Genomic DNA, 13,729 nt, shown 5'->3' with positions numbered 1-13,729 from the left:
ACAATAGCAGTACATATAGGATAATGTAAAGGTGTTTTATTGTAAAAAATTAACATTTTTTGTTGATTTATTGTTACAATTTTTGCATTCCTAACTTAGGTCTGTGGTTTAAATATTAATATGTTTGTTTCGACGGTAGCTTTAAACCAGCTAAAATCGGTTATAAATTAAACAAATTTTAGCTATTTTATAGACAGTTAAATGTTTTATTACATAATTGCTTTGCTATTTAAAGCATTGCTCGGTAGATGAGTGTAATGTCTATAAATAACTTGTTGCTAATGACAATATTTACGTCGATTTCAGCCGATATTCCTACCTAAATCAACGTAAAACCTTTTTTAAGTTTAAATATATGTTGTAAAATATTTATGCCATAAAATTTAAATGCTTTTTGATTTAAAGGGAAGTGATACAACCTTTGGAGACCTATTATATTATGGTAAGTCAAAGTTAAAAATCGAATGGTAATCACAATTAAAAATCCGTTTCTTCGTATTGCTAAAGTTTTTAAAATAAATTTGTATTATTAGGACAAACCAACATTCATGCAATGGCCCTACTGTATGTTTTTTCAAGGTTAATTTAAACACCTTTAGAATAAAGTTGTATCACCTTATTTTCATGACAACAACGTTGTTTTTACTAAAATGAGCACCAGACTTTGTTTGGCTCTTGATGTGCTTGTAGTACTATAAACTTTGGGGTTGTTTTAAATTAGACGCCAGCGTGAGATACACATAGATAAATGTTTTTTTTTTTTTTTTGGTTTTTGGTAATGCGAATTTATGATTAAAGACAAATAAAAAATAACGATTAGTAAATGTGAAAATGCTGACTACCTGTTGTTGTGGTTTGTTTAAAAAAATATTTTTGTGCAACACAGTGTTATGTGTATTTTATGTTTGAAGTTCAAATGCAAACTAATATTGCATGTGTAGGATACTTGAAACAATATTTTGTTAAAAAATGCTGAGTCCATCAACCTGTTAATTCAAATACATTATCTTGAAAACAAGTGCTTTTTATATTTGAATTTTATTGATAAACAGATTGCTTGCACATTTTGAATTTGGATGTTGTTTTAAAATGATAAACCCAGTAACCCTTTGTGTAAATACATTTCCCTAATCTCAAGGGCACGTTTATAAAACACTTGGTAAAGGTTTTATAAAGCAGTAAACGTTGATGTTTATTTTTCCCAGTGTTTTAAAGTATTTACTTTTCCTTTCAGGATATTGCTGTTTTTACAAGTGACGTCAGCCGCTGTGAAAGGTTTACAAGTGAAAGTCAAAATGTATCAGGTAATTTCATTTTAATACATATTAAAAATAAATGAGCCTTTAAATTAACTACACAGCATTTTCAAACAGTAAACTTACTAAAAATGTATTTGTGCATTGGGCAAAAGAAAAAACTTTATAAAATAAGATGCGTTGGGTTCTCTTTTCTACACAAAAGTAAAAAATAAAAAATAAACTTAAAACATTATGTTAAAATAAATGCTGAGAATAAATCAAATTAATCAAAATCTAATATTTAAATAATCATTCGTGCTTTTATTTTTGACATTTTATTTAAATTAAAGACTTCTAGGAAACTTAACAAACTTTGCGCCACATTTTGTGATTATTTGGCAAAAAGTTCATTAAAGTTTTAAAATTAAATAAATAACGTAACGTCTCTTGGAACAAAAGTAATTGAAATATCATTTATACACAGATACAATATATCAAGTGCACTGCTACCAAAACCAGATAAATACAATTCAATTTGTAAAGTTTATTGCAAAATATTTAGTTATTGATAAAACGTATAAAGTACGATTTTCTTATCATTTCACATTACTAAACAAATAAATTTCATTGAACTTATTCAACTTTTGCAAAATTAACAAAAGTAAATTTTTTAAACAAATGAATTATAATTACATAAAAGATTGTTAATTAAATTTTTTATATTTATTTTTTTAATAGTTTTATTTAAATTCAAACGTCCATCTAAAGCTGCTGAAAAAAGTCAAATTATTCAAGATCGGTAGTTTAAAATAAATATGTTTTAACTTTTATGTTGAATGATAATTTAGAATAAATACAAAATTATATAAAAATAAATTAATATTTGTATAACATCTTTTGTAAAATTTGTTATTAGAATTTTGAATAACTGTATGGTTGTGTAAAGAAATTTACAATTTGTTAATCAATTTTTGAATTTTTCATTCAGGTCACATCCATTTTTAATACATGCACAACCGACAAATAAAACAGCAGATACAACTTTGTAAAAATTTCAAATATTAAACATTGGTACAGCTGTATACACGATTGTGAAATTTAATATGACATTGCAAAGTTATAATTCTAGGTTACATCATATATTTTATTCATATTCACTTTTTTATTTTATTTGTGATTTCAAAATAAAAATTTTTTATTGAAATGTTGTGTTTGTGAAGATTGAAATTTTGTATTAAAAATATTTGTCCAAAGTGATAATCACGCTGTTATTTCAAAGCCCACGTGCTTTCGCTTATTAATAATTGATTGACGTCATTCATAACAACAACAGCTAGTTTAAAGCTTGTTTTATTCAGATAATATTTTCCGTGTTAAGACTTACAGTGAATTAGGTAACTTAAAGTCCAAGTTTAAGTCAATGTTTGTAGCAAATATGTTAGATTTTTATCAAAAAAACAGAAAGTGCAAAGTCAGCTTGCATGTCTGTCCGGGTAACAAACTATTCTGTCAACAAAATGAAATCTCTATAGTACGCAGTTTAATGCACGCGTTCAGTTTATTATTTGCGTAATCATTAACTTGTTTAGCTGCCCAGATTTAGGTGTCGGCCTACAGTGTAGGAATTCATAATTTTTGTAAATAGACAATGCTATATGACTGTATATTAAGCGCAAGTGAAGTTAAGATATCCTATTTTGGTAAACTGGTAGGCTTGTTTTAGTCATTGTACGTATATATCTAAATCACCTGTTTTATATAATGCCTCAGGCGCATTGTGTTTCTACACAGCCTAAAAAAAGTTAGCTTTGCCACTACATACAATGCTATTCTTAAAGCACATCATGTGATTGTTACGCTGTGTAAAACGTGCGTCACTATTTCCTGCTGTATACAATTAGAATATCGTTAAATTTTAATGGTGCTTTCCAAAGCATAGTATTAGTTAGATTTATTGTTAAATTGTGTTCAGATTTATACGAGTTATGTTAAAAAATTAGAAAGAGTTAGACATTGAGTTAAACTTAGAATTGAATCGTGAAGGTTAAAATAGTAGGAGTACAGCAAGGACAATGAAAGGATATAGTATTGTATTAGACTGTCGTTACTTTGCCATTTTATTGTTTTAAATGTACGCATCGTTAAATCACAGTAAAATAAGCTTTATTAGAATATAAATAGCATGATATTTAGATTAAAAGATAGTTATTTACCTTACAAGAGAAAGTAAAATCTAAGTTATTTAAGCCACTTACCCTAGCAAGGATTTTTGTTTTTAAACACAATAAATTTAATTATGTGTTATCCAATTTAGAGTTAACTTAAATTAGAAAAATGTTGATTTTAAAAGTACTGTTGGTTACAATATTGGCTACATCAATTTCTGCCGATATTTACTTTCAAAACCCGAGGTAAAATAATTTATTTATTGAAGTTATCATAACGTAATTTTGTTAAAGTTGTATTTTTATATACTTGGTTACACTGTGTTGTCTTATATTAAATTTAAGGTACAAGTTTTAACTTACAACAGCGCTAACATTGTACATACCGTACTTATTGATATTTTATTTTAAAGGGGAAGTAACAACAGGTGGAATGAGAATTCCAGGAACAGAAATAATGCAAACAGGATGTTTGACTCTCAGAACAACGACAGAGGTGGTTACAACGTTGGCAGTCTTTTCTACTACAGTGGGTCCAAGTTAAGAATCGAATGGTAAATGAAATAGCATAATGGCTTTATGAAGTGTTATGTTTTGTGTTATTAAGATCATTTTGTTACAAATATTTTTAACCATGCTTCATTTAACGAGCTTAATTGTAGGAATATTTTTTATGATTGTGTTTATATTTACCTCAATTTGACATATTTAACACAGTTATAAACTGTAAAATCTATATATTATGAAATTTGGTGGGCAATTACTATTTGTGTATATCCAATTTATAAGCATATGTAATAAAACTACCGTTTAAATTGCTCAAGTAATTTACTTATAGTAGATTTATAATACATAAATAGCTAATAAACATTTTAGGACAAACCAACATTCATGTGGTAACGCTAATAACAATTGCGACATCACTATCCAATACACGTGCGGGAACTTGGTCCGAGATGGAACGACGACTACTAGGATCCCGGAAAACCCGGCAGAATGCAAGAATCTTGATTGTAACGAAGATGTTGAATATGGAATGCATGAAGATTTTTATAGTTATCAACATTGTCGTTTGAGAACAAGAAACAAGGGGCTCTATACAGCAGACAGGGTACTAAGAAATAACTTTGTTTTTCTTTATAATACTATTATTTTAATGTTTCATGGCGTTTCTGTTTGTGCTGTTTTAAACGGTTTTGAACTTGTGAATATTTTGATATTTTTTTGGTAATTGTATAATTTTTTTGAGTGTATTTCAGTAATATATCAGTGTAACTTAGTATCTACTTGGCTTGTACAGAATCCTGGCGAGGCTGCAATAAACACACGGCAAAATCAAAAAGGAACAAGATATGCTTATGAATGTCCGGAGGAAAGAGATTACTATCCATACTGGGGCCCAACACAATGGAGGGTAAAATTATTTAAATTTGCATTTTTTTTTAATTTTACAAAGTGTTTTAACTTAACTAGTGTGGGACTAATGTCCTGGTATTAATATATTTTAACCGATAGGCTTATAAGGTTCGAGCCGCGGCCATGCCCAAAAATTTTCCATTTTATTAAGCCTGGCGTTTAGAAGTAGGGTGAACAGTACTCTATAACACATTTTTTAAGAGTTACTTTAAGGTTAGGTAAATCAGAATACGTCACACATTTTTTAATTATGAATTTTCTTATGCATAGTGAATTATATAAGTTGGTTTCGTAATAACGACCTACATGTTTAACTTTAATTTACAATTCCTTTAATAGCTACAACGTTTTGTTACTTACTTTTCTTTTTGCTAGGCCAAAAAGTTGACATTTTTCCAAAAATGCATTTATATATTTATCTTGCATTGATGCATCAATATAAATAAACGTTATGTACACGTTAAGCACTACAACACAAAGGCTATTTTACACCGTATTTCAATAAACAATAAAACTGTAATTTGTCATTACATTTTAAACGTACAAAGATAATGCGTCATCCTTATTAAAAATCTTATGAACTTTGTTTAAGTTTTTTTAATTAAATTTAACTCTCTTGACGTATAAGATTCGTCATGCTTAAAACAAAGGTATTACGTAATAGAGTGGGGTCAATAGATTACGTCATTGAAAAATATTGACCACCTGTCTTTGTTGAATCATTAAAAAAGTTATTTAACGACTTTTGTGTAACTAAGCACCATGCGTACATCATCTATTTTTGGAGTTTATTAAAAATCAAATAATTTGCTCATTTTTATTAAACTTTTATTTGAAAACAAAAGACCCAATAACCTCTGTAAATAAATACTCAATTTCTTTTTAAAAGGTATTTTTATGTTTGATGTACATTGATAACATATTTGGTTGCACGTAAGCTTTTATATGAAAGCAATATTTTATGTTGGGCACAAAAACCTTTTTATGTAAATATACAAACTTAGCATATTTGCAATTTTGTGTTTCAAGTAGATTGATAAGAAAATTGCTTGCATAGAATATAGTTTTAAGTTACTCAAAAATGGTGGACTCATTAACCTTGGTGTGTAAATACGTCTCTTAAGTGCAAGTTTATTAAACGCTTGTTCAAAGGTTTTATTAGCAGTAAATATTAATGTTTATTTTTCTAAGTGATTTAAAATATTTATTTTTCCTGGCAGGATATTGCTGTTTTTACGAATGACGTCAGCCGATGTGAAAGGTTTACAAGTGAAAGTCAAAATGTGAAATCTAAGTTCGCTTGTAAAGTTAGCGATGCTTACTTATATCAGGTAAATTTATTTTATAAATAAATAAACTAAATATTTAATTTTATCATTGTTTAACATGCTAAAAATAGGTTTAACAAACATTTTTCTGTAACGATTTTTTATTGAAATAAAGCTTTTCAAAGGCTTAAGTAGAAATTAAAAATTTGATAATTCTACCTTTTATTTCATTTTTTTTTATATTTAGTACGCCAACAAAAATCCTGAAAACAACATTTATATTCCAATTAGTGAAGCCGCTTGTGCAGCATTTGAGTATACTGTGAATGGTGTAACTGTAAGTTAATTAAAATATATAAGATTCTAATATGAGATTATTTAAATATTGAGGAGCTGTTAAAACTATAAGATTTTGAGGATACTTAAAAATTCTTAATCATGTTTTAATTTCGAAAAAACTTTTGGTTGGCTGTCTTCAAAAATTAATTTTTTTTTAGGAAAGTGGAGTTTGGACAGAATATCCAGCTTTTGGCATCGCTGCACCTGAGTGCACACGCGCTCCTTTCTCACGTGACAATCACCTTGGCAACGGAGTTGGCGGGGAAACCTTGAATTACAATTGGACAATTCCGAATCTTGTTGAGGAAAGATGCGCTTTAAGAATAAGGTAAAAATTAAAAAAAACGAGGATAAATTTTTATTTTAATTAATACGTGTACTTAGTTTGTTTTAACTCTTGAGCTTTTTATAATTAGTATTACTAAGAAATTAATTTGTATTTTTGCCAATTTTGTCATTATTTTGGCATACAATATATCTAAGTTTTTAAATTTAATCATATGAGGTAATTTTTCGTGATCGAAATTTAATTAAAATGTCGTTTAAGATACAATATTTCGACTGGAGATTATGACCAAGACAATACAACAATGGCACAAAATAATAGAGGTAAAGGGCGACGAACTAGAGTAAGCAATGGACCTGATATATGGACCAGACAAGGTAAAAAAACAAATAATATGTTCCTTAAACGTCATTTAAAACCATGTTATGTTAGTTAAATATTAAAAAGCAATATATAATTAATCTTGCTAAAATAATTTAACATTTCATGAGCTTTTAAAAGGTATTTCAATCAAACAAATCAGACAAGCAAATTTTAAAATTTTTCTTACGTTTTGTTAAACCATCTTTGGGTAATTTAAAACCAAACTCAGCAGCCTAAAAACGTTTTACCATTTTATTTAAAAATTACAAAACTATACACAAAAAATGTTAGTTTAAAAAATTCTTATTTAAACTTTTATTTTATTCAGGGTTAACTGAAGAAGAAGGAATCGAGAGAGGATATGAAATAAAAGGTAATCCAGAGGTCAACATCTTTAATCTTAAGTTCGGGTTTCAACTTGCAGTCGACACTGCTCAATATGGAAGAACTTTTCAAGATAGGTGGGTTAAATAAAATAAAAAGAGAATTTATAGTAATAAAAAGCATCACAAGATATCATTACTTAAGGTTCTTGGTTCAATTCCCACTGCTTCTACGTTGTAGAAATCGCTAAGTAAATCGTTCAAAATATTTAGTTAAACAAAACAATTGACAATGTAAATGTCAGGTTAAAATTTTGTTTTTATTACTGGCCTTTTGATTGAAGAAATAGACATAAAGTTTAATTATACAAATTTTGTTGTAGGTCTCATCGGTTTGCAATACGAGAACGACCAGCAAATATCCCAGCAGATTCGGACATTATTAATATCAACGTTCGGGGCAAAAGAGGAAATATTGTTCAGGTTGATATTTATTAAATAAAATAAATCTATAGTGTAATTCCTAATAAGTTTTTTTGTATAAAATTTGCTAAATTTCAATTTTTTATCAAGTTGCATTTATTTATTTGTTTGTATATCTAATTAGATTATATAAATTAAAACTAAGGTAAAATAAACAGCTTTATTTTAAAAAATACACAATGATATGCTTTGTATTACTTTAAGTTGTGATATTTTTCAGGTAAAACCACATGTAATCTTTTAATAATATATTCTTATCCCATATCAAGGATAACTTTAACAATTTAATTGCTAGACTTATCCTGCCACTGAGTACGACTTTGTCCCAAACACAGCGGTGGTTCAAACTAATAACTACGTTCACTTCCAATGGACTGGCTCTGATAATAACCCGAATAATAATGATGGACAGGGTAGGCAAGGCACAGACAGAAGCAATGTGGTCATGTTACATCGTCCCGTAAGTAATTTGTTTAATGTTTTTTATATATAAAGATCAAGGTACATTTGGAGAACATGTTTTGTTATTTTAGGTGTGTTTCAAAACATATTTTTAAATAAGCAAGGTTTTGTAGCGTTATTCCATTGACAAAAATTATCATTTTGTAAGGCTTTTTTCCCCTACACATAGTTGTACATTTTTTAAGCTTTAGTTAACGAAATTATATTTAGTTTAAGTGATAGGATAGTCACATTTTCATACAAATGCATATACCGTTTTTTACTTAACAAAAGAAAGAATTAAATGATCACATTTTTAATAAATGAGTAGCTGTACTAGTTTGTTAAGTAGCGAGTGATTGATAACTTATAAGAAGCTTTAACTCCATATTTGTTAATATCAACCATTGGTTGATGACGTCACCTTGCCTTAAAATATCCTTATGAAATCACCCGCTGCGAATGTTAGACATGTTTGGGAAAAAATGCAAAAAAAACAACTCTTAGGCGAGCTCATTTCCTTTAGTTTTAAATATTAGTCATAGCTTCCTTATTTATTCTTGTAGATTCACTCAAGTTCTTAATTTGATTAATTGTTTGGCATTTCATGCTAAACGTTGATACGGATTTGGCTTTTTAAGTTGTGAGTCATTTTGCATTTGTAATACAGGGAAGTCGCGCTTCCAAACCTCATCAGTTATCAACTTGTCTAAAGATAAATCAATTTTTTTAAAAGTATATTTTAAACTTTGTTTGAAATACTTAAGGAAAAGGGGCGCATCTTCTAAAGCACTTCAAAGCGGTTAATTTCTGCACCTTTATATGCTTTGCAGAAAACTAAGTAATACAGAAACCAACTGGTTCCAAAAATTAATCATGGACCAATAATTCAAACCCAGAAATAAAGTTAAAAAATGTTGAATTTTAATTTTCTATTTTTTGACAGACTTTCGTTGAGGGAAGTCCAGAGATTTATAAAACCACAACTTACGGCCAACTAGGGGCAAGTTACCCGGCTCAACTAGGGGATGCAAGCATTGGGGGTTTATTGAGAAATAATTTGATCGACCTGGCTATACTCTTAAGTAAACATTTCAAACAATTAATTTTTAATTTTTAATTTTTTTATTAAAACATGTATTACTCTTTTAGACAAAAAATTAATTGTTATTATTTTTGGAAATTTTTTTATATGTTTTTGTTAAATTTTTGACACTTTTCAAAAAACTTGTTTTTATTTTCTATTTTTTTTAAATTTTTTTTTCAGACAACCAATTTGGCGGAGACATGGACGAACTAGATGATGCGGGAACTTATTACAATCTAGGCGCTCAGAAAGTTACGATGTCGGGCATATTCAATTACTTTTCAACACGTAATAACAACTTTTCCAACAGAAGTCAAAAAGGAAGGCTTGTTGTCACTAATTCTGCATTTACAGAGGAGAATATAGACGAACAGGGCGGCGTTTTAGCGCTTGAAAACTCTGGGTGACTTAATTCATTTTAATTTTTTATGTTAATTTAATTCTAATTTTTTTATATTAAAGGTAAGTATGTTATCTAAGTGTGCCAATCAAATCATAAACATAAGCTTTACCTATTATTTTGCTTGCAATTATTCGGACCTAACAACCGAAGGCTTTGCAAAACTGACTTTTACTTTTGGCAACTTTAATTTAAGGCTACGAGCAAGGGTTTCGGCAATTATTTGGCTTAGCAGGGTTTGGCTTTTTTTGGCACTGTACTTCTTTAAATAAAAGTATCGCCAAAAATAAACTATATTGGTGTTGTTGCATCGAACCTGGTGATAAGGGGGTAGTTTTTATTAGCAAAATGTTGTGGATAGCTTTAAATTGTGCACAAAGAATATTAGACTAAAAAAACTCTGCAGTTTATCACATCCAAAACACAATTGCTTGTAAAATAAGTCATTCTAACTTTATATTAAAACATAATAGGTCTTTTACAATATTATCGCAGGTTACCAGAGTTATACTAATACCTTAGAAGAGGTTAAGCAAGAATTTTTAACAGGTTTATTTATAAGTTGTTTGTATATATTACTAACCTAAACATGTTATTACTAGATCGTCGACTACTTTGGTTGTTCCACCACAAGCATTCACCGATGGGACGTATTTAGAATTATGGGAGACTTCGTATGAGGACAGCGGGGTGATGACGGAACCCACAAATAACGACTACGTCAGTAACTACATTGAAATTCGGCCACAGGTGGGGAATATATATTTCTGATAACGTAATTTAACGCAAATAATACTTAATATTTGTGTACGTGATATACGGTGTTGTTATTTATGGAAGATAACCTAACCTGACATTTATCGTATAACTGTCATGTTGTAAGATTGATATGTTGTATTCCAGGTGGTATTAATATGTATTTAATCGACCGTTACAAAAAACGTAAACACCGTATTAGGTAGCATCCGTTGTTGATAAACATATAGGTTCCGCCTTCGCAAATACCGTGAAAAATTGGGGAGTTTTGTGCATTGTAAAAATAAAAATTTATATTTTTATATCAGGAGAAACTAACGGAGGATTACGTAGAGGTTGAGATTGCCTTGACGGAATCGGTGAACGGTTTGTACGTCCCGCACGTTTACAGGTCTATAGATGGCGGGAATACTTGGAATCAACTGGAGGTTTTGAAACACCAGAACGGTGTGGTTGGTTTTCAAACAAACACTGGAGGACAATACGTGGTTTCAAAAAGTGTAAACGCCGGCCCACTTGTCGGTGAGTTTATTATTTAAACTAATATTAAAATAGAAATATACGGTTGGATGCGGCCCGAATCAAAAGAGAATTGTGTTTTAAATGTAATAGGGTTCATATTATTTTATTCGGGCAGTATTCGAAAAATTGTTTAAGCGATCCGTAAACGTCTGGTAAGTGGGCGAATAACGTAACATTAATTGGGTTCGAACCAGATGTTTTTAGGTCTGGAATTCAGTGCCATACAATTATCATTCCTTAAAGTTTCAATTGTAAATTATAACTATCAAATTTTTATCTTGAAAGCCTAACTTTTTTATTGACCTTTTTAATTTTTTTAATGTTTTTTTTAGGTGTTGTCCTTGGAACAGTAATTGGTTTTATTCTACTCGTGGCTATCATATTCTTTTTACACAAAAATAAGATGATTTTCAAAGCGTATCAAAGCAAAGTTTGAAGTCCTATTTTTAACACAATTTTGTCTAACAAAATATCACAACTGTTTCAATACATTATACTGTCTCGATCGTTATTATTTTACAATTTTTGTTTTATTTATATTATGTTAATATTTTTGATTATAAAGAACGATACAAAAAAATGTTTGCAATTAGTATAGCTTAAATAAGTGCATTAATATTTAACGAACAACTTAAATTAAAAAAAATTACTTTATTAAGCTGGTATATTAAAAAATGCCATATTAAAAAATAAACTCAGTTAAACTGTTTTACTAAGCCAATGCCAGAATCTTATATTTACTCTGTAAACACAAAATTTACAGCATTTTGTAACATATTCTCTGATGTATTAGTAATTAGTTTATAATTTTTTTCACTACTGTTTACTTTTTACTTCGTACTGAAGATACATTTTTTAGTGATAATACTTCTTTTTATTTTAGTTAAGGCGTGCAATAAATTATTATAATAAAGTGTTATAAGCATTTAAACCTTATTATGGAAAAAATAATTAAGTTAATGAACTGTTTGTGTAATGTTATGTGAGCAAACAGTAAGACTAGGGGTACCAATAACTTTTTTTTCCGAGAAAACTGTAAGTCCATTATGTTTTTTTCGAGAAACTGTAAGTCCATTATGTCATTTTTCTTCTAAAGCAAACAGTTTGTAAAAGTCTTGCGTAATTTGACGTTTAACGTTTTTGAAATCCCCTATAGGGGATTTTTTCATGCGCTGTGACGGAGTTATAGCCTAAGCTGTTCAAATCCTTCAAACCAAATGTAGCCTATCTAATAACAGTTACGGCATACCTAAATATAATAAAACATTCTTTTAAATTTAATGAGGCCTTAAAATTTTAAAGATTTTTTAAAAGGTTGGCAAACAACCAAAAATAAGAATTATTAATAGGATATTACGATAACAAAATAAAAAAAAATATATATATACATTTAATAAAACTTTGCCATAATTTTCTAATTTAGTTTTTAAATTATTCGGTAAATATATCAAAATAAAAATTCTACAACAAATTTCTTGATTTTTAAAACGAAAATGAAAGCAAGGGGTGGTGTCAACTGTGTTTTAATAATTTTTTGTAGTAAAAAGTCAAAATGTTTGTGGAAATTTTTACAAACAAAAATGATTCAAACATTCATTGTTATGGTTAAAGTTTCTAAGTAAGTAAAACCCCCAAAATTTGTTTTACATTTTCTCAAAACCGAGAACCGCTGAACAGATATAAATAGACTTGTGGGTGACCTCTTAAATAAACGAAATGTAAATATTCACGCAAGGTTTAATATCAAAAAATTTTTACGTCGGGCGCAAAGTGACGTTTTGCGTGATTCACTTTAACGTAAGCGGATCACTACGCACTAAAAATTCGAACAATTAATCGGAAATATCTATTTCCTGTCTGTAGTGAGCCTAGTTCACACACATCATGGTTGATTACCTAAATTTTGGGCACAGACAGTAACATATCCACGAACTAAGTATTAACCTTTTAACTTTTTTTTTTTGCTCTTTGTACAACCAAATTTATTTTTAGTTGTATGAAATAGATCTTTATCATTTTAATAATATAACTTTAGCTATAAGTTACACTACTAAGGATTTTTTTTATTTTAAAAACGGGGGCGTCAAATTTTTTTTTTCCTAAGTTTTGATTGGCTAGTTGCTTTGGCGAAATGATATAAATACCGCATCAGTAAATGATTATTCAAACAGTTTCAACCTATAACGATGCAGAGCAAAGTGATGTTGCAAGTTCTACTTTTTATATTTTGTTTTTATTTCTGCATTAGCCAGAATCAAGCGAAACTTGGTATGGTTTAAATTTTATTTCTAAATTATCAGTAAATTTATTTAAATAATTAACAAGTTTTTTTTTATTTTTATAATAATTATTATTTTTAACTTTTGATTTTTTGTTATTTAGTAAACGAAAATCGGGAGGAAGAAATTCAATACTCGAATTTGGATTTGGTAAGTAGTTACTTTGGGTTTCTATTATTTTAATATCATTACGAAAAAATGATATTTAAAACTTTTTAGGTATGTCCTGAAATAGTGAGCTATAAAGAGTTGTTTTTTCCTACTTATATTCAATGGGAAGAAAGAACTTGTATATTTCAAATTCCACCAAACTTTAACTGTGGCACAAACAACAAAAGGTATTTAAAAATATATTTTTTTTAA

General features: G+C 28.7%; 1 protein-coding gene and 1 long non-coding RNA gene across 3 annotated transcripts; both read left to right on the top strand.

The window, feature by feature from the left end:
• Positions 1–222: 222 nt before the first annotated feature.
• On the top strand, positions 223–2,355 carry LOC145763541 (uncharacterized). Of its 2 annotated transcripts, XR_014288431.1 has the most exons (5): positions 223–442; positions 1,235–1,304; positions 1,723–1,820; positions 1,977–2,037; positions 2,227–2,355. It is a non-coding gene; the product is annotated as an uncharacterized LOC145763541 (long non-coding RNA). The 2 variants fall into 2 exon arrangements; XR_014288432.1 differs by lacking the exon at positions 1,723–1,820.
• A 1,195-nt stretch (positions 2,356–3,550) lies between these two features.
• On the top strand, positions 3,551–11,975 carry LOC145742850 (protein DD3-3-like). Its single transcript, XM_082560679.1, has 16 exons — positions 3,551–3,649; positions 3,817–3,957; positions 4,280–4,514; positions 4,704–4,817; positions 6,040–6,150; positions 6,335–6,424; positions 6,585–6,754; positions 6,974–7,089; positions 7,404–7,536; positions 7,782–7,881; positions 8,177–8,341; positions 9,269–9,407; positions 9,590–9,812; positions 10,412–10,559; positions 10,874–11,087; positions 11,420–11,975. The coding sequence occupies exons 1-16, from the start codon at positions 3,573–3,575 to the stop codon at positions 11,521–11,523; spliced, it is 2,280 nt and encodes a 759-aa protein (XP_082416805.1). The 5' UTR covers positions 3,551–3,572; the 3' UTR covers positions 11,524–11,975.
• The last annotated feature ends 1,754 nt before the right edge of the window (positions 11,976–13,729 follow it).

Source organism: Corella eumyota, chromosome 1 (genome assembly GCF_963082875.1).
Source record: "Corella eumyota chromosome 1, kaCorEumy4.1, whole genome shotgun sequence".
Taxonomy (NCBI): domain Eukaryota; kingdom Metazoa; phylum Chordata; class Ascidiacea; order Phlebobranchia; family Corellidae; genus Corella; species Corella eumyota.
Note: the sequence above shows the minus strand (reverse complement) of the source record. Positions and strands in the feature narration are given on the sequence as shown.